Below are 27,058 nucleotides of genomic sequence, written 5' to 3'. Positions count from 1 at the left end.
AAATAAAGTCATCCCCAACCAGCACACTGCCAGCAGCAGGGCAAAGGAACTGCGGGCTTTGAAGGAGAAACAAGACTCTGACTCTGGCCCCACCGCTGATTGCTGGGCTTGAGCAGCTAGGGACCTTGCTCTTTTTCTTATAAAGATGGTGGCAATTCTTTTTAAGGCCAGCATATACTAGGCACATGACATGTGCTCAATGATCAAACTATTATTTTAGTACACAAACAGAATGTAGCTGCAGATGTACAAATACTAAGACAATGGGGGCTAGATAGGTTGGTTAGTGGTTACAAGCGCTTGCTGCTTTTCCAGAGGAACTGTGTTTCCTTCCCAGCACCTACATAACTGCTCTGACCAATGCTGATAGGTTACTACAAAAGGGGAGTCTTCATGGTAATTTTTTTTTCCAAGTAAAGATCTCTGTATCTCTAGATGTCCTGGAATTTGCTATGTAGACCAGTGTTACAGAATATTGATCACACTGTGAACCCCTAGATTGTGTTATTTACTGGAAATTACTGGTTGTGGTATGGCTCAGCCCTTAGCACAAACCTTTAACCCCAAACAATGAAGGTAAAGTTTTTAGAGGAAACACCCATGTTTGAATGTGAGCGGTAGACAAAGTGACCAATCAGAGAAAGATCTGACAGAATAGGATATGTCTGTCCCTCACAAGGAGAGAGGAAAGGGACGTTACTTAAGGGACAGTACAGAAAAGGAAAAGGGCAGTTTTACTGGGAGAGTCTTACAGAGACAGGCCGAAGAGAACAAGTTAGATACAGGTGAAGGCAAAAAGAGCCACAGAATGACAAGGAGACCGAAGACTAGAACACACTGCTATGGGGCCAGGCAGAGCCATTCAGCAGAGGCGGAGAGAGAAGACAGGTTCAATCAGTCAGCTTGGAGAAGAGTTTGAGCCAGAGCAGCTGAGTTGAACCAGCAGCCAGAGATCAGAAAGAACTAGAAAGGATGAGCTTATTTAGCAGAAAGTTTCAGAGGCTGAAAACATTCTAGGCCTAGATTAGATTGTAAGATGCTAGGAGCTTCCAGGACTAGGCCTAGGTTAGCAGGTGGAGGCAGTAAGCCTCTGAAAGAACAATTACATCAGGAGGAAAAAAATACTTTTACAGACCAGGCTGGTCTTGAAATCAGAGATCTGCCTGCCTCTACCTCCTGAGTGCTGAGGTTAAAGACATCACCACCATACCCAGCTCACATTTATTTAGAGCTATACCTTCTTTTTTGGTAGAGTTAAGAAAGCTTTCAAAAGATCAATGCTGTCTTCCTTGAAGAAAAGAAACCCATTTTCTTAAAATTCCATTTGTTTCTTTTTATCATTGCAGTTAACTCCACAAGCACTGACATGGAGTTCAGTAGAGTTTAAGGATCTTAAAACCATTTTTAACATAACCACAAACATTTAGTGTAATCTCTTCTTCATGAGCCGTGATACTCATCTCCACGTAAGTCACTGAAAAGACCAGAATATGATGTGTCTATAGGGCGGACACACAAACAGCACCAGGACATTGTAATACACAAGAAAAGCCTGCAACCACGTTTGTAAATGTGACCATGACACCCCGACCCCGTCCCCGTCCCCGTCCCCGCCCCCGCCCCCCCCCATGCATGGTGATCTGCCTCTTACCACACTGAAATACTCAAAACAAGAGCATGGAGCAGATACACACATTCACTGTGGAAAGCTTAGTTAACAGGACTCAAAATCAAAGAATTAAAAATGTACACAGCTGATGGAGACAGGAGAGTGCCTTTTGAGTCTTTTCCAAATTCTACCTCATCCTACTTGCTTCAGATGTCCTTTCCTGGGCCTGCAGAGATACCATCTCCTTAGTGGGCAAGGAAATCCAAGGTTCTCTGCCAAGGTTGCACCATGAAAAAGAACCAGAGCAATCCTTCTCTGTCTTGACAGTCCGCAACCTCAGGCTGCTCTGTTTCCTTAGGTAAACCCTTGCTTCTGAGGGTTCTGGGCAGCCTGCCTGATACTTAGCTCCTCCTCAAGAGGTGCCATTACCAGGAAACAACTGGAGAGATCAACTCCGGGCCATCTGTCTGCTACCAGCCTGTGTACTTTCAGCCCTAGAGGCAGTGAGTACCAGGTGCAAGGCTCTTGGCCAACTCCAAACTTTTCCTGGAGGTAGTAAAAGTGGTCTGAAAATCTTACAGCATTTTAAGGAGGAAAGAATGAAGAACAAGGCTAAAGCAATAATAAGGCCGAGGCTATAACTCAGTTCTAAGTGCTTACTTGGTTTAATCCCTAGGACCAAAAAATGAGTAAGGAAGCAATAGTGCTACTTTGTGACTGGTCAGACAGTGAGCTGATTAGCAGTAGCTCAAAAGGATAGTATCCTGGAAGAGCTGTAATGGTGAGACGTGAGCACAGTGCTACCTCTGAAAGGCTCTAGGGATGGCGGATGGGGAGACAGGACCTCAGTACATGCGGTGGACAATGAGAACAGTCATTCACCACTTGGCACCCTGCTGGAGCAATCACTATGTCCTTTGCCATCACTTTCTTCTCTTCCAAGGGGAAAGGAAGGTCATCTTACTTTGCTGATGTGCTCAGGGGCTTGGTCTGGAGCGCTGCTGAATTCTCCACCAATCTGGAGGTCACTGACACAGCAAATTGCATCTCTCAGTTGTGTGAGCTTCTGACTGCCCAGTACCAACATGGTCTGGTATGGTTTGTGCTCTTTGTGCTGAAGTCAAACAGTGAATTAGTACCCATTTTAAAAACCAGCTAACCACAAATGCTACCAAGACACGTTAAAAGAGGCTACTAATTTTCTTTTTCTTTTCTTTTTGTTCTGGAACTCACTCTGTAGCTCCAACTGGCCTCAAATGCAAGAGATCCACCTGCCTCTGCCTCCCGAGTGATGACATTAAAGGTATGGTTGCCTGGCATGATTTTCTTAATTTGACCTATCCTTTAGGGCTGGCATCAGGGTTCAGTAGTATAGTACTTGCCTAGTATGTACAAGGCTCTGAGTTTGATCTATAGTACTGAAAACAAACCACATTCCTGAGTGGACATTCTGTGTTGTCTTAGATTCTGTATCATTACTAAGCTCTTGTAAGACAGAGCTCTTTGGTAGAAGTGTGTGGTATCCCCATACATGTGGAGTGCTGGGAATGGGAGTGCCATTTACAACCCGGCAACCCAGAACTCAAAGCAACCAATCCTAAAGTGTTTACCCTTCCCCGCCAGGACCTTCCTATAGAAACCCTTAAGAGCTGTGATTTACTTTGATGATATTAACCTCTCTTATCACCACCCACTCACCCCCCAAAATCAAAAGCCCATGAGACTCCTGATAACAATCAAGGTACTACTAAACTAGGGACTTCTAGGATACAAAATCACCCAGCAGCAATGTCTTTTGAATTTTATTAGAAGTTACATCACTAAAGATAGCAATCTACATCCTATCCCAAGCTATAAACCCCAAAAACTGTATTTTTCAAAACAGTCAATTTAGATACCAAGCAATGCAATTAGTATGACCAAGATGCTTCGCAAAGCCTACTTAAGTGCAGAGTGTGTGTGTGTATGTATATATGTGTATATGTATATATACACATATAAAATAAAGGATTAGTTCAGACACGCCTCTGTGAAGAATCAGAAACATACAGAATCTAACGCAGGCTTAGCGTGTGCAAAGCCTGGCCTTCAATTCTCACACTGTACAAGAAGGGGAGGAGTAGGGTATGTGCATGCCGAGCTAGAATAGAGTTATTTTCATTAGTGACTTCTAAGAAATTACTGGGTGTGGTAGCTGGAATGACAAGTGCCGCCATGGTCTCTAGGATTTGAAAGCTTGGTCCAAGTTGCTGGTTCAGTTAAGGGAGGTAGTAGGAGTGGCTTTGTTGCAGGAAGGATGTCACTGACAATGTTTTTAAATTTACTTTTACATGACTGCAGTTGTATGATGCAACAGAAAAGGATGTCGGATTCTCAGGTGCTAGAGTGACAGGTGGTTGTGAGGAACCTGATGTGTGTGTGTGCTGGAAACTGAACTTTGTCTGCAAAAGTAGTTCTTACTCTGAACTGCTGAGCCGTCTCTCCACCACAGAGCCTGGGTTTTGAGAGCTTTAAGACTTGCCCTGTTGGAATCTGCTCTCTCTGCTTTCTATTTGCTGTTTGAGATGTGAGCCCTCAGCTCTGAGCTTCCAGCTTCAGGGGCCGACATGTCTGCTCCCTGTTGCCTCTGCTTGTCTCTCACAGATGCCAACCGAGCCCTCCTATGAACTGCTTCCATCCTAGTGCTTGTCTCACAGTGATACAAAAGAACCACGGGCCTCCTGGTTATGTATTTATATCAAAAAGGAACTTCCTTAGCATCTCAATGAAGTTCATCCCATTCCTCCACCAGCAAACTATTTAGCAAAAACAACCAAATAAACCCCTCAATAATTCATAGAAATAGAATCACTATGGATTCGTATACATACTTTGTTTTTACTGCAAAATCAGCTACACATTCCAGTGTTACAAATGTAATCACTGGTTAAGAGATATAAATTTAACTTTTGAAATTGTTAGAATATTTATTAAAACAACTCAAATACATCTTGTCTTAAAAAATAAAATATCAGACTATATATGCTAACATTTATTTTGAAACCTGATATAGGACTCCAAATATTAAATGCTTTGTCAAAGGTCCTTTTAGGGACTTATGGCTTCATAGTGATAAAGTGCCTCCCTAGGAGGCAATGGGGGTCCTAGGTTCTACCCCCAATACTCAAAGCTACTTAGCCATGAAAACCAGGTTTCACCACTGACCTTATTAAATATAACAGGATATAAGATGTTCACAGATAGGATAAACTCTCCTTCTTCAATCATGTCTTCTGGATTTTCAGGTTTTTTCCCTAGTGCATGAGATTCCTGAAGAAAGAAAACGAGATCTTGAAATCAGCCATAGCTGGGCGGTGGTGGCTCATGTCTGTAATCCCAGCACTCTGGGAGGCAAAGGCAGGCGGATTTCTGAGTTCGAGGCCAGCCTGATCTACAGACTGAGTTCCAGGACAGCCAGAGCTATACAGAGAAACCCTGTCTCGAAAAAAACAAATCCAAAAAAACCCAAAAAAACAAAACAAAAAAACAGAAAAACAACAACAAAAAGAAATCAGCTACTATAACTCAGTAAAGTAGCAACACAGCTCAGAACCATCAATGAGGGCTCCAGTCAACCTTGGGTTGAAAATAACTACAGTGTACTTGCTTCCTCAACTGATTTAACACCACATTTCTCATCAAAGAAAAAGACAAGAAACAAGTCAGATGATACACTTCAAACCATGAAAGAACACAGTTGTTCAGGATTCTCTATCTGGCAAAAGTGCGTATCCACTTTGTGCAGAAGAGATGAAGACAAAACGCAGGCACACAGAGGTGAGGAAGCAGTTGCAGCAGTAGATAGACCTTCAGACCAAACACACACACTGAGAAGACACTTCAGTATATGCTGAAAAGGAAGGAGGTGGGATCAAACAGACACCACACAACTCAGAATCTACACAGGGAAATAAAGGGAGAACAAAGAGCAGACTGCTCGAGTGAGCCCTTCCTTCCCAGCCACTAAGGGAGCTATAAATAGAGGAGCCTCCCCTAAGGAACCAAAACCATTCAGCTGATAGCTACCGGAGACTCAGTTTCCATGTAAAGACACAAACAGGGTTAAAGGGGAGAGGTACTGTAGCAAAAGAAAATCGCTGTAGGCTCTTTTACTCTCAGACAAAACAGGCCTTCCAATAAGATGACAAAAGGGTATTTAAATGTTGATAAATGTCATACAGCTGTGAGACATACAATTGCAGACAGACACTGAGCAAAAGGATTCTAAATTATATGCAACAAAAGCTGAGAGAGTTTAAAAAAACCAAAGCAATTCTGAACTTTGATATTTTACTTAAAATACTTCCAAGACTGACTAGGCAGTGGAAGAAGCGAGTACCACAAAGCCTAGCACATAAGTAAGCAACGCCCTCCACCCACCCTTCAGCTGCCTTCAAGTGCACACAAACCATTCTATAGGTCAGACCACCAAGTTCAAGGAACCAAAATCGTGCAAAGTATCCCCAACCACCAATAATACTTGATATCAGTAACAAGGCAAGCTCAAAGTCCCAAATGCTTGGGACTCTTAGAAATACATAGTACAGCCAGGCATGGTGGTCTGGGTCTGCTGCCTGTCAAAGTGGGAAGGGAAGACTGGAGCAGGAAGACTTCAAAGTTTAAAGCCAGCCTGGGCTATTCGGAGAGACCCTTCTCAAAAACCAAACAAGGGGCTGGAGAGGCGGCTCAGAGGCTAAGAGAACGTGCTGCTCTTGCAGAGGACCTGAGTTTGGGTTATAGCACTCACGCCCAGAAGCTCACAAGTGCCTATAAATCTGGCTCCCTCTAATCTAATGCCCTCTGATGGCCTCTGAGGGCACAGCACTCATGTTTATAAAGCCACTCAGGCTTTATGAACAACACAAATAAAATTAAAACAACACAACACAAAACAAAAAAACCATTTGTAAAACAACCAAGGAGCCGAGCAGTGGTGGTGCATGCCTGTAATCCCAGCACTTGGGAAGCAGAGGCAGGCGGATTTCTGAGGCCTCTGGAAGGCAGAGTTTGAGGCCAGCCTGGTCTACAGAGTGAGTTCCAGAACAGCCAGGTCTACACAGAGAAACCCTGTCTCGAAAAAACCAAAAAACAACCAAGGAGTTATGAAAAAAAAAATACACAAGGGAAGTTAAAAAGCACTGTGAGGCCTAGATATACTTAAAGATAGAAGAGCTATGGTAAAAAACGCAGTCTATATCTGAAAACATCTACACATAAAACAACTGTGTTAAAGAACTAACAAAGAGGAGAACAAACTAATTCCAAAGTTAGCAGAGAAGAGGACATAATATAAGGTAGAAAAAACAGAATAGAAAAGTTAACAAAAGCAGTATTGTGAGTGAGTGTATCCGTGGCAGTGTCGGATCCCTTGGAGGGTGTATCTTCCCACTATGGATACTGGGAAGCAAACTCAGATCCTTGAGAAGAGTGAAGGAGGGCTTCTAACCACTAAACCACTGCTCCAGCAAACATGAGTTCTTTCAAAACACTGAATTACTAAATTCAGAAGTAAAGTAGGGGCTGTGGGGGTGGCTCGGGGAAGGCACTGTCTCTAATGGCTGACAACCTCACTGCTGCACACACCAGCTAAGCAGAAAGGCATTCTAAAAGGTGCTAAAAAGGTCAATTCTGGGCCAAAGTCTTTGGCTTTAGGTAACTGGGCAACTATATGTCTTAATCATTTCACCATTATGTGGTGAAATTGAGATAGTAATTCTAGTGAGACACCCTATTTACTTCTCACAGGGATGGAAGTCATACCAACCCACAGCCTTGGGCAGGTTTGCAAGCACTCAGCCCAGACCAAATTTGTCTTTCTGTTCCTTTCCTGACTGCTCACAAAAGGGATCACATGGCCCTCAATGCTGAGAGACTACTTAAGGGTTTCCTGCTTCCTAGGAAGAAACAGGCAGGAATGAGGGAGGCGGGAAGAGAGGGATGGATGGAATCTTTATACACTGTTTAGCCACATAACACTCATCTTGTCACCCTTTCCTGAAATTGTTGTTTCTAAAGTATTGAATACCTTCCATGTATTATTGTTCCACATCATTCTGAGTGTCAGTGGGGTGGTACAGGCCTTTAATCCCAGCACTGAAGAGATGGAGGTGGGCTAGCATAGCAAGTTCCAGGCTAGCCAGAGCTACACAGTGAGACCCGGGGTCTTAATAAGACAAAGACAAAAAAGTACACACACTCTCTCTCTCTCTCTCTCTCTCTCTCTCTCTCTCTCTCTATATATATATATATATATATATATATATATATATATATATATATATATATATATATATATATATATATATATATAATTTTGAAACCATGCTTTGGGGGCAGGGATGCCTTGCAATCCTACCTGGTTGCTATGCACAAAAGAATGTAGGCCAATCTTCCTTTTACATCACATATTAAAACTGACTCAAACTGGAGCTAGAAAGATGGTTCAACAGTTAAGAGCATTTGCTGCTTTTGTAGAGGACCATGGTTTGTTTCCAAAAACTACATAGGGTTTACAACCACCTTTAAAACTGCAGTCCCAGGGGATCCAACACCCTTTTTTGGCCTCTCTGGACAACCAGGAATACAGGTGCTATAAAGACCTACATTCAGGCAAATACCCAAACATAAAATAAAATTTAAATAAAAGTAAATCAAAATGAATCAAAGACCTAACCTACAAACTAAAAAAAACTCTAACACACTACAGAGAAATCAAAGAGCAATCTTCATAGTACTGGGCTAGATAATATTCCTTAAATATTCCAAAAGTCAGAAACAAAAAATTCATATTCTTGACCTCATCAATTTTTAATCCCCGGCACATCAAAAGAGTAAAAAAGAATCCTCAAGCCAGGCGGAAGTGGCGCACGCCTGTAATCCCAGCACTCTGGGAGGCAGAGGCAGGCGGATTTCTGAGTTCGAGGCCAGCCTGGTCTACAGAGTGGCCTCCAGGACAGCCAGAGCTACACAGAGAAACCCTGTCTCGAAAAAAACCAAAAAACAAACAAACAAACAAACAAAAAATTACAAGCACAGAGTCAGCATAGTGCCCAGAAGTTCCACCCCAGGTATATCACAAAAATAGACTCCAACGCCTACTTATACTCCAATATTCACAGTAACAATAATTCATGATAATCAAAAGGTAGAAACAACTAAAAAGTTAATAGCATATTAACAAATAAAATATGGTGTATTCATGTAACAAGATTTCTTTGGGCTACAGAATGAAGTTCTCACACATGTTAAAACATGGATGAACCTTTAAATTTTATGTCAAACCATACAAAAGGAAAAGTAGCTGGGTGGACCACCTTTAATCCCAGCACTTGGGAGGCAGAAGCAGGAGGATTTCTGAGTTTGAGGCCAGGCTGGTATATAGAGTGAGTTCCAGGACAGCCAGAGCTACACACAGAGAAACCCTGTCTAGAAAAACCAAACCAAACCAAACTAACCCAACTCAACCCAACCCAACCCAACCCAACCCAAAGAAGCAAAAAAGAAAGAAAAAACACATTAAGCGCATTCACATGAGGTTTATAGAATAGCAATTTCACACAGACAGAACATAGACCAGAGGGTACCAGAGACAGAGGAGATTAAGTCACTCCTTACTGGGTACAGAATGTATGTCAGGATAATAAAAAAAAGTCCTGCAGGAGCTGGAAAGATGGCTCAGCAGTTAAGAGCACTGACTGCTTTTCTAAAGGTCCTGAGTTCAATTCCCAGCAACCACATGGTTGCTCACAACCATCTGTGGTGGGATCTGATGCCCTCTTCAAGTGTGTCTGAAGACAGCTATAGTGTACTCATCATATATATATATATAAAATGAATAAATAAAATCTTAAAAAAAAGTTCTGGAAATAAGGAACAGTAAACACTATTGTGAATGTACCTAATAGTTAGTCAGTCAGTCCTTTTTATTTTTGAGACAATGTCTCACTGTGTGGCCCTGGCTAGCCTAGAATTTGCTACAGGCCTGGCCTCAGACTCAGAGATCTGCCCACTTTTGCCTCTTGAATGCTGGGATTTAAAGAAGAACAATATCATGCCTTGCACTAAAGTGTCTTTAAAAAAATTTTTTTGTATTACATTGTTTTTTATTTTTTTAATGTATATGAGTACTTTGCTGGCAAGTATGTCTTTGTATCATGTACATATAATGCCTGCAGAGGCCAGAAGAGGGCATCTATCCCCATGGAACTGGAATTATAAACCACTGTTAGCCACCATGTTGGTGCTGGGAATCCAACCTCAGTCCTCTGGTAGAGCAGTCATTTGAGCCATCACTATAGCCTCAAATACTTATTACCTCTTGTATGTATGCCTGGGCATGGGTGCAAAAACATGCCACCATGAGAGTGGAGAAGCCAGAGGGAGACTTTTTCTCTACCATGTGAGTTCCCGGGAGTTGACAAACTGTGGGGACCGGTGGTAAGCATTCTGCCTATAGTGCTAGCTTGCCAGCCCCATGCTACTTTACTGAACCTTGAAATCGGCAAAAATTTTTCATTTTACTAATTCTTAACAGATGTTTTTAGTTTCCTATTATGACCCTAGGGTATTTTCAACAAAGCTAATATGTAGTGAGTGTTCTTTGAGTGAGTTCTGCCCGAGATCCTACTTCCCAGAGCCTTGCTCAGTAGACCAGGATAAAGTGGAACTTGCAGGGACACTTCCTATCCGTCTCGAGAGTGCTCAGTACAGGCATGTACAACCATGGCCAGTCAGAGTGGACTGTTATGCAATTCTACCACAGGCTGAAAGGTGGAAGCCAGCAGCTGCCCTTATGCATTATCAAGTGCCCAGAAGGGTGGCATATGACTGCTTCTGAACCATCATGGCTCCTAGTGCCTCATTTTTTAACACTAGCCTTTTCCACTCTTGAGTTTCATTCATGAAGCAATGGATTAAGAGGACGGTTTAAAAAGCTGGGCCTGATGCAATATGCCTTTAATCCCAGGAGATGGAGGCAGGTGACTCTGAGAATTCAAGGTTAGCCTGGTCTACATAGCACATTCCAAAATCTGATGCTCTCTCCCAAAAATATATGTTAAAATAAAATCAGAAGCAAAACAACAAAAATTTCAGGAACAGGGTGGTGGACAGGTGAATTTGGTTGAAAGTCAACAGTGAGACTGAACTAAAGGGAAAGTCAGCAGAGCTAAAAAAGGAGTGGGATGGGTGGTCCCTTCCATCCCGTGGGCAATGCTAACAGTCAATGACACACCCAGGAAGGGGGAGCACCGTGGAAAGTTGAGACTTACCATTTCATAAGCAAATGTCTCTTGTCTACAGGCGCGATCTATTGTGATGTTTTCTTCCCGATAGTCCAAGATCCCCTTCCTTGCACTGACAAGAGATACACATGGAAATAAAATGGTCTGCACGCTCTCTACAATATTTACTTAAAATATCCTTTAACAATTATTTTATATGTGTGAATGCCTGCATGTATGTCTGTGGCCACATGTACTCTGTGCCTCCAAGGCAGAAGAGGACATGGATCCTTTGGAACGGGAGTTACAGAGCTTCTGTGTAGGTTCCAGGAACTGAAGAACACCAAGTGTGTCTAACCACTGAGCTATCTCTAAGCCTTAGCATATAATATTTAACACCTGTTAATATGACACAAAATGTCATATATGCTAGGCAAGCACTCTATTACTGACCATCCCCAATCTTTTAACTTCTCATTTGAAACTTCTTTTAGACTTAAATTACAAAAATAACATCAACAGTATACTCCTTATATCTCTCCCCCAAACTTTCTCCTCCTAATGGCTTCTAGGATCACAAAATCATGAACAGAAAAAACATCAGCACGATTATTGTTTTCCTACAGATTATTTATTTCCTACAGATGTTTTCCAGATCACACACAACTTTTTTTTTTTCCTGTTCCAGATTTCTACTGGCACTGGTTATTTTTCCCTTGTCTCTTCAAGCCTGTTAGATTCCTTCATGATCCCAACACTCTAGAAGAGTGCAACTGATTCAGTTTACTGAATGCCCTTAAGATAGGTGACTTCCGTTTACATGTGACTGGTGTGAACAGCATCTTGCGAACACCATTTACAAGACTGAGGCACCTTCTCAGGGTGCAGCCCATCTCAAGAATCTGGTGTTCGTCATGTTAACTGACAATTCAGTTAAGTTCTGTCTGCCAAGTGCCTCAACTAGAACAATACTTTATTTTCTCTGAAATGGATAAAGATTTGGAGGGAGGTACTTTGAGACAATGCAAATGAATTTTAGCACCCACATGACACCCCCAAACACCATTTACAATGGTATATGCCTACTAGTGTTCCTACACACACACTGGAATTGTATTGTGAAATAACCTGCCCCTACTCCTTTGTTCATTTCTCTTCAAATTCCACTTACTCTCATTTTATTCCATGGGTTAAAGTCTACTACTATCTACTACTATGTTGTTGCTCAAATAGTCATCGTTGCTCCACACAGGCAACAGGCTCTATCTTTTGTTTTTGATGGAGGAGGACACACATTACTTGGCTTGTGGAACCACAGGCATTCAAAACTCATTTTCTACTTTTCCTATCCAAGCCTTGGCATTAACCCTGCAGGAACCTGAGTTCCTTTACTGGAGTGGGGTTTTTGTTTGTTTGAAGCCAGGGTCTCATGGAGCCCAATGTGGGCTCCCAATGCTCGCTCCATCCTCTTGCCTCTGTGTCCCAAGCGTTGGGTTACAGATTACACCACATGCCCATCTTGGGAGACAGATTTAGAAACCAGTTCTAGAAACTGTGTTATGATCAGTAGAGTAACTGCTTCTAAGCCTTTCAGCTGAGGAAGGCAGGACGTATGTTAAACCGTGCATGTACAAACACCTGTTATTTTTGGTGTGCTTGTTATGTATTTAAGATATGGACACTTTCATGTGTATTCGATACAGACATGTATGCGTGTGGATACATGTGTCATGACAGGGTCTTAGTATATAGCTCTTGCTAGCCTGGAACTTATAGACAATGGTGGCCTTGAGCTTGAAGATCTACCTGCTACTACACCTCAAGGCATACAACACCTCACCTGGTTTCACCTTGTTATTATTTTTAAATTAGTATTTTATTTTGTGTAATGGGTACTTTGCCTATACACATGTCTGCATACCACATGAATGCCTGGTGCTCATGGACGGTGAAAGTGAGCATTAGCTCTCTGAGAAATGGAATTCTAGATGATTGTGAAGCACCATGTGGGTGCTGGGAATTGAACCCAGGTCCTCTGGAAGAGCAGCCAGTGTTCTGAACCCCTGAGCCCCTGAGCCATCCTTCTATCGTATTGTTCTCAAGATCCCCATGTCTCTGCTTCACACACACTAGGACACTGTGCACCACTGTCTCTTTTAATGTGGGTGCTAGGGATCCAATTCAGACTTCATGCAAGCACTTTCCTGACTGAGCCATTTCTCAAGCCTTCTATTTGGATACTTCAAATCCCAAAACCAAACCACAAGACTCATCATAGTGTTCAACTTTCTTCTCTCTGTAAGTGAGAAGGATAGCTCTGAGGACAGGCACCTATTATCTGTTCGAGTCCAGTGATGGCATAAGCCAGCTTCCCAGGTGCTACCTACAGTCTGATATATACTATCAGGTGAGAAGGGCCTTCCTTCAGCCTCACATCATCACCACCAAGCAGATTCAGAGGAGCTCTCTGCATCCTCCTCAGAGCTGTGTATACTGTAAAACACATGGGCTGGGCTCACATGCTGGGTTTTTGTAGCCTCTATTTATGTACTCAAATGCATGCATGCATTTTCTTTGGGGGGGGTGTGTGTGTGTGTGTGTGTGTGTGTAAGCCCAAGGGCAATTTTTGTTGTTCCTTGGGAGCTATCTATTTTTAAGTTTGTTTGTTTGTTTGTTTATGGTTTTCTGAGATGTAGTTTCTCTGTGTAGCCCTGGTTGTTCTGGAGCTCACCATGTAGACCATGCTGGCCTCAAACTCATAAAGCGCTTCCTGCCTCTGCCCCTGAAGCCGCCTCTAGCCTGCTTAGCTTAGGTTTATTTTTGATGAGGTCTCACTAGTCCAGGGTGACCTAACACTCACGATCTCTCCGTCTTAGCCTTCAAAGGGCAAGATTACAAATGTGAGCTGCCATATTCAGCTTGCAAAAGTTTGTATTTTATCTTAAACACATCCATATAGGCGAGCATTCAATACACTATGGGAGATCCGCACAGCAGAATAAATAAGGAAGCTAAGATGAAGGATGAGTCAGTGATTCCCAAGACATTCTTGTGAATGAAGACAGCAAAGCCACACTATGGTGACCTTGGAAGGAAAGTGAGCTGATTACAGTTTACCAGCTCTTATCTACAAATACATGTTGTTACCAGTTCCGTAAAAAGGAACCTTCACAGTTTAAATATTTTCCTTTTTGCCAACTGGCACCCATTAAGTGTATAAAATCAGGAGAGAACTTGTATGTAGCACTCCAGGGATGGTTTTGCTTCCTGGTGACACGCTAGCTCAGCAGAGTCCTAAAGTGCACACAGCTTCTCCGTCTTTCCTCCTGTGTCTTTGTGGTATTTGGATTGGTTTATAAGATTCCTATTTAAATGCTGCTTTTTTTTCTGTCATTCTAACACAGGCTAAGGTTTTAATTTTCCACAAACTCCAAGGCTTGTTTTATTTTTAGTTTTTACAATTCTTTGCTTACAATACAGACTTGAGTATGTGGCCTCGTGCCATGGTGGGCATAGGTCAGAGGATTCATGAGGGGCTGGTTCTCTTAACTTTACAATATGGACTCCAGGAACTGAACCACAGTTGTTAGGTCTGATAGCAAATGCATCTTGGTGGCTCAAAAATCTACTTTTAAAACATTCTTAATTTGGGTGACAATTATGAATCTTACGAATTTGTGGTTCATTCTTTCTTCCAGAACTCTCACAGTTTATTTGTTTTATCCTTTAAATGGTACATTAGAGCAGTAAACAGGGCTTTCTAAGTCACACCAGTGACGAGGAAGGGTACAAGGTTTGAGGGAACAAATTTTACCATTAGCATGGATGGTATTAACAACTCCCTCTCTTATGGTAGAAATTAAAAACCTGGTTTAAACAGTAAATACTGGGAGCTGGAGAGAGAGATGGGGTTCAAGTCAGCCTGTTCTACATACAGAATGAGTTCCAAGGAGGGAGAGAGGGAGGGAGGGAGGGAAGGAGAGAGGGAGGGAGGGAGGGAAGGGAGGAAAGGGAGGGAGGAAGGAAAGAAAAGGAAGGAAAGAAAGACAGAAAGAAAGACAGAAAGAAAGAAAGAAAGAAAGAAAGAAAGAAAGAAAGAAAGAAAGAAAGAAAGGAAGGAAGGAAGGAAGGAAGGAAGGAAGGAAGGAAGGAAGGAAGGAAGGGCAAAAGCAATCTTTAACAAAACAACCCTTGCTGGGCGGTGGTGGCGCACGCCTGTAACCCCAGCACTCTGAGAGGCAGAGGTAGAGGCAGGCGGATTTCTGAGTTCGAGGCCAGACTGGTCTACAGAGTGAGTTCCAGGACAGCCAGAGCTATACAGAGAAACCCTATCTTGAAAAAACTAAATCCAAAAAAACCAAAAAACAAACAAACAAACAAAAAAAACAACCCTTAAGTACTGAAGTTATTTGGCCTATTATGAGAAAAGGGATGGCATGCAGCAAGAACCAATCTCTAGCATTGTCTTCCTTCCCCCTTTAATGCCTGACAAGAAGTTTCTTTATTAGAAAAGAAAAACAGAGTGGTAAAACTTATATTATACTAAGGGACCTTATGTTTCTTTTTCTAAATAGAGAGCCTGGAACTCATGCCTGTAACCAGGTTAGCCTGGCCGTTCCGGCAATCCTCATTCCTAAGTCTCTCAAATACTGGGATTACAAGCATGAACCATCAATAGCCCTGGCTAGATTTTATTTTTATTTTAAATCACTGACAGAAGGAGTTTTAGGGAAGACAAGCATAGGGCTAGATTTAGGCTTTTGTAAAAATTCCAACATTTTACAAGATTATTAGGATTAATTTCTTCAAGTTTTAAATACAATAGCTTCCCAACCCCAGCTGAGGAATACTCTTTTGTCAACACACACACAAATATACACAAAACATGAACACACACACACAAACACAAACATACACAAACACACGCCCTCCCCACAAATACTTGAATAGAACAGAAGGACTGAGGAATGACAGAATACAGCTGAGGCTGTTTAAATTAGTGGGCTACAAATCAGAGTTTTAAAGTACAGTGACAGTGTACGCATATACATTAAATAAATAAATCTTAAAAAAAAAAAAGAATATCACCCTGATTATGCAGAATGGTACTTTTGGAGCTACATACTGATGGGTATTTACTGAACTCTGTGATTTACTGAACGGCGGAACCAGGGGAAAAACACACACAATTGTATCCCATAGTCACAGAGCTAGCTAAAGAAAGTATGTCCAAATGTTTAAAACAACACCAACCAGCCATCAATCATCTCTGAACTCACTAGGGGGCTAAGGCTAACCTCTAACTTACATCAGTTTTTCTGACTCAGCCTCCTGAGTGCTGGGATGACAGCCAAAAGCCAGGGCACCAACTAATGGTTGAATTTAAGTGGTGGAGATGTGGAGAACAGTACAATACTTTCCAAAGTAAAATATTCAGACTGTTCAGATAAACAGCAGAAGGGCTAACCGTAGTTTAGTGATAGGTCATCTCCAGCACCAAAACAAACAGCATATAACAAAACAAAAAATCATACCATAAAGTCACTAAGTCAGTGTTCTCTGGGATGACTTCTGGGTCTTCATCTTCACCGAGGCATCTCAGTTTATCAAGGCTTAGAAAGAGGGAGGGGTTGGGAAAGGGAGAAAGGAAGAGCAATGGTTTACCATCAGCCGTGCACTTTTCAACAGCGGGTCAGAGCTTGTCCTAAATACATCATTGAATAATTAAGACTTATGAAATCCAGCAGGCAGCTCAAAGGAGGCCAGAATTCAAGACAATGGTTTTTGTGCCAATCTTATACTGAAAAGGATGTGTGCTCATTTGAGGACAACCAGTACTGTCAAAAGGAGAACCATAACAGTTTTTATATTTCTATCCCCAGGTAAGAAACTTTTGGAGAAATTTTAGTTATAACATATTCACGAGGACCAATAGTGACAACGGTTAATCAAGGTTTTAACCCTACTCTGTTTAAGTCTCCTCCATCCTCACGTACTTCCATTGTCCAAATATCAATGACAGATACATACCGCTGTTACTTCAACAAGCATCTTAAAGATCAGAAAATATAAGTCTTTTGTGCTGTTGTAGTGTCCCGTTACTGAATCCACCCTAAGAAAGGTGCTTTTGGACCCTAGGACCTTTTCCGGCCTTCCGGAAAGGGTTTGGGGGGGAGGGCGAAGGTTAAGGGTCCCCGGGAAACGCAGGGGCGAGGCTGCGCCCTGTGGGATCCATGCAGGGCTCCGAGGCCGCATACTCACCCGCACACAACCCTCAGCTCTGCCGCCGCCTCTAGACTGCAGCCCAGATCGCCGGCTACTGCAGCATCCTCAAAGCCGTCGTTGGATGCCCCTCCGTCCGTCGGCTGCGCGGCTGCCTGAGGTTCGCTCAGCGACAAATCCCGGGCCCCTAGCCGGCCGCGCCACAGCTCCCCAAAGGCGCCCACGTGGAACACGCGCGTGTGCAACTCTGGAAGCTCGTACTCTGGAAAGCTGCTGTGACTCGCACTGGGGACTGGGTGCTTTGGGCCACCCGCACCGCCACCCTGCAGGACCTCCGCCATGTCAGCCACGATCCCTTCCGGCAAAAGCTGGCAAGCAGGCGTCGCGGGGTGTGACGGGATTTGTAGTTTTGAGGAGCTCCGGGGCGGCGGGCGGTTGCGCCAGCTGTGCTTCAGAAACTACATTTCCCGGCAGGCTGGCCACCGCCTGGGCGCGGCTCAGTCGCTGTGGGCAGGGCTGGGTGCATTGTTCTCTGGGCTTGTTCGAGGGCGGTGCCGCTTGCTGGGTTCAGGGTTGACCTGGTACTGGGACCCACAATTAGCCAACGACCACTGGGTCCCCTTTCATAGTTTCCTCAAATCTTGTTCGTAGGGGCGGGACTTTTGTCTCCTGGTGTTACGAGCTGCTCTGCTGTTCCTTAGAGCTAGAGAGTCCTGGAGGACAAAGACCAGGGGCACTGAACCTGATTTCGTCCAGAATCTTCTGAAAGGCCCGGTGTGTATTTGTATGCGTGCCTTGCTGTATACCTGAACAATAGAGCTTGTCGAACGTGGGCTGTGCAACACCCACCATTCATTCTTAGCCATGATATATATTTTGAAAAGTCACCACTTTTCCGGAGATAGAGCCATAAGTGATTGTTAAAGAAGTAAACCGGTAAACTAGGAAATGGAAAGTAGCTTGAAACCCAGTGGGACTAGGTGCTTCTGAAGCTTTGCCATTGCTCAGCTATTCTCAATATCATAGCAGGGTGTCCTGGCTTGTCTGATTGTCCTGTGACACATGTTGTATAACTCACCCATTTGAACCTTTTAGTGGCTTTTAGTATATTCACAATTGGGCAACCATTAGTTTGAGAACATTTTCACCACTTGTGAAAAGGCAGTCTGTTGTTTTTAATTATGACTCCCAATTCTTCCAACTTTAGCCAACAAATTTACAGGCTTTGCATCTGTAAAGGTTTGCTCGATGGGATTTTTGAAATAGGATCTCTCGTTATGTAGAGCAAGCTAGCCTTGAATTTATAGCCTGCTTCTGAGTCCTGAGATTAAAGGTGTGTCCCACCACACCCAGTTTATTTTCTACACATAATATAAATGTAATCATATATAATATTGTACTATATTTTCACTTTGCAGCAAATGTCAGTACCTTTTTCCTTTTTTTGGTTGGTTGAATTAAATTGCAGTGCATGAATATTATACATTTTATTTATTGAAACACATTGGATGGGCTGGAATGCAGCTCAACTGATAGAATACTTGGCTCACATGCATGAAGTCCTGGGATCAATAATCCCAGCACTTGCAAGGTAGAGGCAGGAGGATCAGAAGTTCAAGGTCAGATATACCTTCAGAGAGAGTTTGAAGAAAGCCTGGGATACATCAATCCCTGTCTCCAACAAGCAGAACTGGAGAGATGTCTCTGAGCTAAAGAGCTCTAGGTGCTCTTTAAAAAAAAAGGCCCTATTTTCTCTAGTCTTAAACCAATTGCAGTTTCAGAGTTATCAGGAAAATTGGAGCCCCTTCTTTGTGTTCTTAGTCTCATTAATAAAAGAAGATTAAAGAAAAAAATGAGTCAGGCCTGGTATTGATTGCATGCCTTGGTAGGCAGAGGTATATGGATTTTTCTTTCTTTCTTTCTTTCTTTCTTTCTTTCTTTCTTTCTTTCTTTCTTTCTTTCTTTCTTTCTTTCTTTCTTCTTAGATTTGGTTTTTTTTGAGACAAGAGTTTCTCTATGTAGCCCTGGCTGTCCTGGAACTCAGTGTGTAGACCAGGCTGGCCTTGAGCTCAGAAATCCACCTGCCTCTGCCTCCCAGAGTACTGGGATTACAGGTGTGTGCCACCACCGCCTGGCTGGCATATGGATTTCTATGAGTTCCAGGATAGCCTGGTCTACATAGTGGAACCCTGTATGAAAAGAAGAAATAAATAAATAAGTAAATACGGACCCAGAAGAAAGCCTGAGGACGTTTTTTATTAGAGTTTAAGAAAGAAAACAATAGTGCAGACAAGCTCTAAGTCTCAGCAGTTTCCAGAAGAAGATGAAAAAGAGAAAGAGAACGTGAGAGGCAGAGTTACATGTGGAGGTTAGACACAGAGTCATACGGCTGAAGTTGGGAAGAAAGGGACAGAAAGGGACAGAGAGGGGACTGCTTCTGGAAAAATACCCAGAGCATCATGGGAAATATGCCCAGGCTTTGGCAAGTATCTGAAAAGAAAGAAAGAAAGAACGAAAGAAAGAAAGGAAGGAAGGAGGGAGGGAGGGAGGGAGGGAGGGAGGAAGGAAAGAAAGAAAGAAAGAAAGAAAGAAAGAAAGAAAGAAAGAAAGAAAGAAAGAAAGAAAGAAAGAAAGAAAGAAAGAAAGAAAGAAAGAAAAAGGTGTAGAAAGTGAGGCCATGACGGCTCCAAAAAGATGGTTGAGAAGAAGGCTTTCATTGTAGATTTGAGGCAGAGTGCAGCCAGAGGCACTGTAAAGAATCTGAGCAGGGAAAGTAGTAAACTTGAGAAAAGGGTGGGAAGGGTGGGATGGGGGAGGAGGGTGCTGGCTACTTTTATGTTGACTTGATACAACCTAGAGTCACCAGAAGAGAAATTGGGAAAATACCTCAAGACCGTGCTATAGACAAGCCCGTAGAGCATTTTCATAATTAGTGATTGTTGAGGAAGGGCCCAGCCCATTGTGTGTGTGTGTGTGTTGTGTGTGTGTGTGTGTGTGTGGTGTGAGGGGGGGTGTCACCCCTGGGCTTGTTAGTGGTTATGAGTTCTGTAAAAAAGCAAGCTAAAGTTCGAGGCCAGCCTGGTCTACAGAGTGAGTTCCAGGACAGCCAGGGCTACACAGAGAAACCCTGTCTCAAAAAAGCAAAAAACAAAAAAAAAAAACAACGACAACAGCAACAACAAAAAGCAAGCTGATCAAACCATGGGGAGCAAGCCAGTAAGCGGCACCCTTCCATGGCTTCTGTTATCAGTTCCTGCCGCTGGGTTCCTGCCCTGCTTGAGTTCTTGTCCTGACTTCCTTTGCTGATGATCTGTGATATGGAAGTCAAGTTGCTTTGGTCACAGTTTTTATCATAAGAATAGTAACCCTAAGACACAGGGGAGGAGAGCAAGACAGGAAGGGGGGTGAGGGGCATTTTTTAGTCCCTCCCTGAGCTAATCTGTCAAGCGGATCAGGTTGGCAAAGGCTTTCCAAGATGGCTACCCCATTTTACATTCCTCTTAGCAGCACAAGAGGGTTCCAGTTCCATATCCTTTCCAACACAAAGGCATCTGAATTTTATTATCTCCATCCTTGCAAGTGTGAAAAAAACATCTCAGTGTGCCTTTCATTTACATTTACCTAATGGCTAAGGACTCTCAGTAGAGCAAGGTTTTGTATGGTTTTGTCACTAGGAGTTACAATGCCTTTTCATAGGCTTAGTTTCTTAGACAAAAGAATTTTAAAAATGGAGTCAGAATGAAACTTGAAAACAATTGTCAATTCCCCAAACCCCAAAAGGCAGTCTAAACCAGAAATAAGCTCAAATTGGACTGTAAGAAGGTTTCCAGCAACTAGATAAAGGCCAGCATGCCTCGGGAACTTTGGAAGCCATTTCTGCCTGCCGAAGGAGCCCTTTCCTTACTTCTGGCAAAAGGCACATCTGGCTCTCCAGTGAGCCTATACCTGTGTCATCTATCAAGATCCACACTAGTCTCCAGGCCCCCACCAACTCCCTCCCTCTCTCTCCCCACAGCTCCGCACTCTCGCACTCTCCTCACAACCTTGCTGGTCTCCTGCTTCCTCTAGGCTTCTGCTCCCGGTGTTTTACCCACCGTGGTTTCTCTATTCTCTGTGCTCCGCCATTCTCCCTTCTACAGAAGATGGCCCTAGCCATGTCCAGCTGCTGCTCGTGTTCAGTCTACTTTCTCTCTCTGCTCTGAACTCTTTTAGCTGCTTCTGGCTGACAGGAAGCTGGAGACCAAACCTGGACTCCTGCTGGCCTTGAAAACTAGAATGCAGATCATGATAAAGGCTCACATACCCTAGAAAAGAAGAAAGAAAAAGACAAGGGTGAATAAGAACTGGAAAGCACCAGTTCTACTAAACCTACAGTGTTCATCTCCGGTGTTACAGCCGAGGGTAATAAACACCCAACAGCACCACACCCTGCACAGTGGCTCACCAAAACCCACATGCCTCCATGGACAAACATGCTTTATGTAGCACATCCAACAGCCTTGCTCCAGTGACCAGTGTCCAGACCCCAGCACCCTCAGGGGCAGCAGCACCCCAAGTTGTCTCCTGGGGTGTTTACTGGACCAAACAAACTCGAACTCTCTGCCCAGAAGTGTGCATCTGTTGTCAGAAATCTCCCTGTTTACAGCCAGGGAAGGCTCACATCCTAAACTTGGTTTTTAAGAGTTGTAGGTCACTGAAGGACCATTGCAACTCCAGAAGTGCCATTAGCAGAAATTGACAAGTCCTAAGTAAAAAGAAGTTTTTCACACTGTAGTCATCGATCACTTAAAGTAAAAGGCCACTTTGGGGAGATTTAGTAGTGAAGGGGCTTAAAAAGAGAGAATTGGGGGTTAAGGGAGTGTGGCATGGCGGTGTGGGGGAAGGGGGTGCCCAGGCAGGCCCTTGTCCAGGCACTTCTTCCCCCTGAGGGACCACACACACACAGGCATGGTATAGAATAGAGTTTATTCAGAGTAGGGAATGGGAGTTAGTGGTAGAGAAAGAGATAGATAGAGAGAGAGAGAGAGAGAGAGAGAGAGAGAGAAGAAGAAGAAGAAGGAGGAGGAGGAGGAGGAAGAGGAGGAGGAGGAGGCCGGCCATGACCACGTTGGGGGGGTAGAGCCCAAGGAGCAGAGAGGTGAGAGTGTGTGGGAGAGCGGAGAGAGCAAAGAGAGAGAGGAGGAGGGGCAAGTAGCCCCTTTTATAGAGGGCCAGATCTATGGGGCAGGGCATACCTGGCTATTGCCAGGTAGGTGTGGGGCGGAGCTTAGACAGAATACCAACAAGTAGGGTTATGGGAAAAACAAAACAAAACACTGTGCTGTTGTGCTTTTTATTCATTTGGATAACTTCCTAAGATTGCCTCATGTTGCCCCTGAGAAGTTAGCTCCACCAGTGCAATGAGTCCACTCAAGCCAAATTAAAATATAAGGCAAGTTTATTGGAGGACAGAGAACGGGAGCTCTTGGACCTCACAGGAGAAGCCAGTGACATCACCATGTAGATGGGGAAAGAGAAGAGTGGGAAGGAGCAGAGAGAAAAATAGGGGTCAGGAAATGTAGAGAGCGGGAGAGGAAAGAGAGAGTACCAAAGCTTCTGGATTATATAGTAAAGAACATCTTGGGGAGTGGAGGCCCAGACACTGGGCTGGAGGGTTCAGGAGAGAGGGCAGAGGTAGGGACTGGGGGATGCTGGGGGAATCTGGAGTCCAGGTCCAACTTATACCTCAGCTGTTTGTCCGGAGTTGAGTCCCAACAGTCTCCACAAATGGCATTAATTCGACCAGGCAGATGTAAAACCACTACCAGGATTTTTGAGCCAAATATGAATTAAGCTTTATTAAATACTGTGAATACTGGCCCGGACTATACCTGGGGTTTCCCAGAGTGTGATGCCGAATTACATTACTCAGGGGCTTTAAAGGCAAAATCCACAAGGCTATGCATGTTCTGCCTTTGTCTAATCAGGGGCAAGCATGTACTTCCTGCCTATATACCTCTGGTGCACATGTGACCAAGCACACATCCTGTGCAATTGGGGCAACCTAGCTTGTTTACAGAAGAGAAAACACTTGGCTTGCTATCTTACATGAACAGCCCCCAGCATTCCTGAAAGCTACCTGTCCTTGGGCAAGTGGGGTGTACAGGTTAGAGGATTGATTGATTGATATTATTTGGATTTTCAAGACAGGGTTTCTCTGTGTAGTCCTTGCTGGCCTTGAATTTACAGAGATCCTTCTGCTTCTGCCTCCTGAGTGCTCGATTAAAGGTGTGCACCACCACCACCTGGCTGCATTTTTACTTTATAGATCTCTTAAGCACAGAAATTTAAACTTAAAAGATAAAGTTAGCCATAACAGTAGCTGCAGAATCCCTGCTCTTCTGAAGAGTCGAATGTTAGCCAGATGTTGAGCCTTCTACAGAGCTGCCCATGGAGGGCTTGCTTACCTGTCTTGGTGGCCTGCAGTGGAGTCAACTGCAGGTCGCAGTGGCTCTGTGAAGAGCATCTACTCTTCCAGTCTTTCTGGTCCTATTTATCAGGCCTCTGTGCCGGTTTTCTAAGAAGGACCAGCTCCTCACATTTTGTAAGTAATTTGGTTATCCAAGACCCCATAGCCTGTGCTGTCAGCCGACCCCTTTTCCCCCTTTTCCTCCTCCTCCTCGTTTTTTCCTTTAAGCAGGAACTCTATTACATAACTTTGGCAGTTCTAGAACTCACTATGTAGATCACTGTCCTCTAATTCGTAGAGATCCACCGGCCTCAGCCTTAAATTCTGGGGTTACAGGTGTGTGCCACCACACCAGGTGACTCTTATATTTCTGGGTTTTTTGTTTGTTTCTTTCTTTGTTTCTTTTTTCCAAGACAGGGTTTCTCTGTATAGCCCTGTCTGTCCTGGAACTCACTCTGTGCACCAGGCTGGCCTCGAACTCAGAAATCTGCCTGCCTCTGCCTCCCCAGTGCTGGAATTAAAGGCGTGCACCACCACTGCTTGGATGACTCATATTTCTTTTTTTGTTTTGTTTTGTTTTTTCGAGACAGGGTTTCTCTGTGTAGCCCTGGCTGTCCTGGAACTCAGTCTGTAGACCAGGCTGGCCTCAAAGTCAGAAATCCACCTGCCTCTGCCTCCCGAGTGCTGGGATTAAAGGCGTGCACCATCAGGGCCTGGATGACTCTTATATTTCTTAACTATTGAAATGTTGGTGTGAATCGAGGGTAGCTTTGAAGCATCAGGCTTGGCCACAGCACTGCTGAGGAGTCAATAGCTTCCCTCTGTCTTATGAAGCTAACTGAACGACCTGAGAGCAGGTGACACGAGGTACCCTGTGCAGACCGTTGCACCTTACACAGCATAAATTCTGTAGCATCTGCAATTGTTTTGTAAAGTTCAGCAACCTGAGGGACTGCTGTGTGTTCCATGCACTTTGGTGTGGGTCTGTGAGCATTATTAGGTCACTGAAAGTGACCTGTTTCCCTTAATCATTGGTATTGAGAATAATAGTGATTATAATAAAGTTCTTGCATTTTTTGTGGGGGGAAGGGAGAAGAATGATATTTTCTTGTTTGTATAAGAAAGGATCTTTCACACATTTTTAATTCCAGTACTCTGAAGGCAGAGGCAGGCAGATTTCTGATTTTCATGCTTGTCTAGTCTATAGAACAAGTTCCTGGAGATCCTCGGCCACATAGAGAAACCACCTTTTTAAAAAAAAAGATTTATTTATTATATATAAGTACACTGTAGCTGTCTTCAGACCCACCACAGCCCTGAGCTGGAAAGATGTCTCAGTGGTTAAGTGCACCGATTGCAGTTCCAGAGGTACTGAGTTCAATTCCCAGCAACCATATGGTAGCTCACAACCATCTGTAGTGGGATCGGATGCCCTCTTCTGCTGTGTCTGTAGACAGCAATGATGTACTCATATACATAATAATATAAATAAAGAAGTCTTGCCAGGCAGTGGTGGCACATGTCTTTAATCCCAGCACTTGGGAGGCAGAAGCAGGCAGATTTCTGAGTCTATAGAGTGAGTTCCAGGACAGCCAGAGCTATACAGAGAAACCCTGTCTCAAAAACAAAATAATAATAATAATAATAATAATAGAGACGTCTTTTAGAAAAATCAAACCAAACAAAAAAGACAGGATCTTTCAAGGGGATATTCCCATTCTGTTTTGCTGTTGATTTTCTTGTTTGTTTGGGACAGGATTTCCCTATATAAATAGGATGTCCTAGAAGTCTTGTTTCTTAAAAGCAGGATATGAACCAGGCATGGTGGTGCACGCCTTTAATCCCAGGGCCCCAGGGCCTGTAAGACTTGGTCCAGATCTCTCAACAGAGGGAGCTCTCACTCCAGATATAGCACTCTTCAAGTTGAATTCTTTCATTGTATCTGAAGGGGAAGTAACATTGGTTTCAGAAGTCGGAACCAGAGAAGTAGGCAACCGCGGGTAAGGGAAGGGTCAGACTGAGCAGAGAGGGAAAGTGCCACTCTCAAGGTTCCTATTGGGAAGCAGCAGCTTGAGAAGTGTTTGTTGCCAGGAGGATTGATGGTGAACACCACTGGAAACTCCACATGTTCATCACATGGGTTTTATCAGAGGCTGTCCCTTCCTGGGAAGAGGCATGGCAAAGAAATCTTCTGACCCTATGGCACATTTGGCAAATAGGGATGTGAAGCCTGCAGTAGGACCAGACGATAGCAGAAAAGGTGGAAAGAGCCCCACTTCCAGGATAGGTATAGGCCCTAAGATTCTTTGATCTAACCTTTATCCTTAACTTGGAGGGAGGGACAAAAGGCATAAAAACGAAACAAAAACCCCAAACTTCATGATTTCATAATTGTGGCCATTGGAACCAACCACTGTGTTGTGATCATGGTGTGGTGAGTACTGGCACAAGGCAAGAGGGTTATGGAATGTTATCTGGCTCTTGATTATCTAACTCTTATATTGTGGAGAGCTCTTGGGGCAACTTCTAGAAGGATTTTTTTCTGGCAAGAATTTGACATTGGAGCCGGGCGTGGTGGCACACGCCCATAATCTCAGCACTTGGGAGGCAGAGGCAGGTGGATTTCTGAGTTCGAGGCCAGCCTGGTCTACAGAGTGAGTTCCAGGACAGCCAGGACTACACAGAGAACCCCCCCCCCCCCCAAAAAAAAGAATTTGACATTGGGCCAGGACAGGGAAGTTGGCCTCAGGCAGGAATTTGGCTAGGACTAGGGAGTAGGGTCAAGATGAATACAGCAGCGGAATATGTTCTTTTTATCTTGTTATGATTCTGAATACAGTAATCATAGGACCTTTGTTTATACTTTGTTTGTTCCTTAACTATTCTGTTGTGCCTTAGACTTTTAAAAAGATTTATTTATTATATGTAAGTACACTGTAGCTGTTTTCAGACACACCTGATGAGGGCATCTGAGCCCATTACAGATGGTTGTGAGCCACTGTGCGGTTGCTGGCATTTGAACTCAGGACCTCTTAACTGCTGAGCCATCTCTCCAGCCCAGTTGTTGATTTTTATACATAAAATTGTCTGTACTAAAAAGGTTGGCAATTAACTTATACTCGTTTTGAAAGCAGCCATCAGACATCTTTCCTATGGCTTACCAGTCTGTGACTTCATCTACCCTATTCCTACCATCAATTAGCTTCCAATTCATGCATTGCCATGTAGGAGACCCTCCCAGTTTCCTTGCTTGCGTGCTTTGCTGCTCCTAAGGACGGGACCTAGGACCTCATGCATTAGTCAAGCATTGGACACTGCCTTACATCCCGCAGCCAGACTGTTTCAAAGAAATATTCTGATTTGAAAAGAAAACTCTCATTGCGTCTATTTATTTCTTATTTGGAAATGTCCATACATATGGAGGTCAGGGGAGGGCTTGTGGGGTCAGCATTCTTCTCCCAGCACGTGGGTTCTGACCTTATGGGTTCCAGGGATCCAACTCAGGACCTCAGTCGTGGC

The 27,058-nt window shown here is 43.7% G+C and overlaps 1 protein-coding gene across 3 annotated transcripts in view; it reads right to left on the bottom strand.

The window, feature by feature from the left end:
- Snapc3 (small nuclear RNA activating complex polypeptide 3) overlaps nucleotides 1-17,476 on the bottom strand; it is a 45,108-nt gene extending 27,632 nt beyond the window's left edge. For 2 of the 3 annotated variants that reach the window (XM_052176695.1, XM_052176696.1), the window contains exons 1-5: nucleotides 17,131-17,476; nucleotides 16,404-16,481; nucleotides 10,918-11,002; nucleotides 4,814-4,918; nucleotides 2,574-2,723 (exon numbers count right to left, since the gene is read on the bottom strand). In XM_052176695.1, coding sequence (XP_052032655.1) covers nucleotides 2,574-2,723; nucleotides 4,814-4,918; nucleotides 10,918-11,002; nucleotides 16,404-16,481; nucleotides 17,131-17,432 — 720 coding nt within the window. In that variant the 5' untranslated portion in view covers nucleotides 17,433-17,476. The remainder of the gene's footprint in view (nucleotides 1-2,573; nucleotides 2,724-4,813; nucleotides 4,919-10,917; nucleotides 11,003-16,403; nucleotides 16,482-17,130) is intronic. The other variant, XM_052176697.1, reaches the window with a different exon arrangement.
- Nucleotides 17,477-27,058: the final 9,582 nt, after the last annotated feature.

The sequence above is a fragment of the Apodemus sylvaticus genome, chromosome 3 (genome assembly GCF_947179515.1).
Source record: "Apodemus sylvaticus chromosome 3, mApoSyl1.1, whole genome shotgun sequence".
Classification (NCBI taxonomy): Eukaryota; Metazoa; Chordata; class Mammalia; order Rodentia; family Muridae; genus Apodemus; species Apodemus sylvaticus.
Note: the sequence above shows the minus strand (reverse complement) of the source record. Positions and strands in the feature narration are given on the sequence as shown.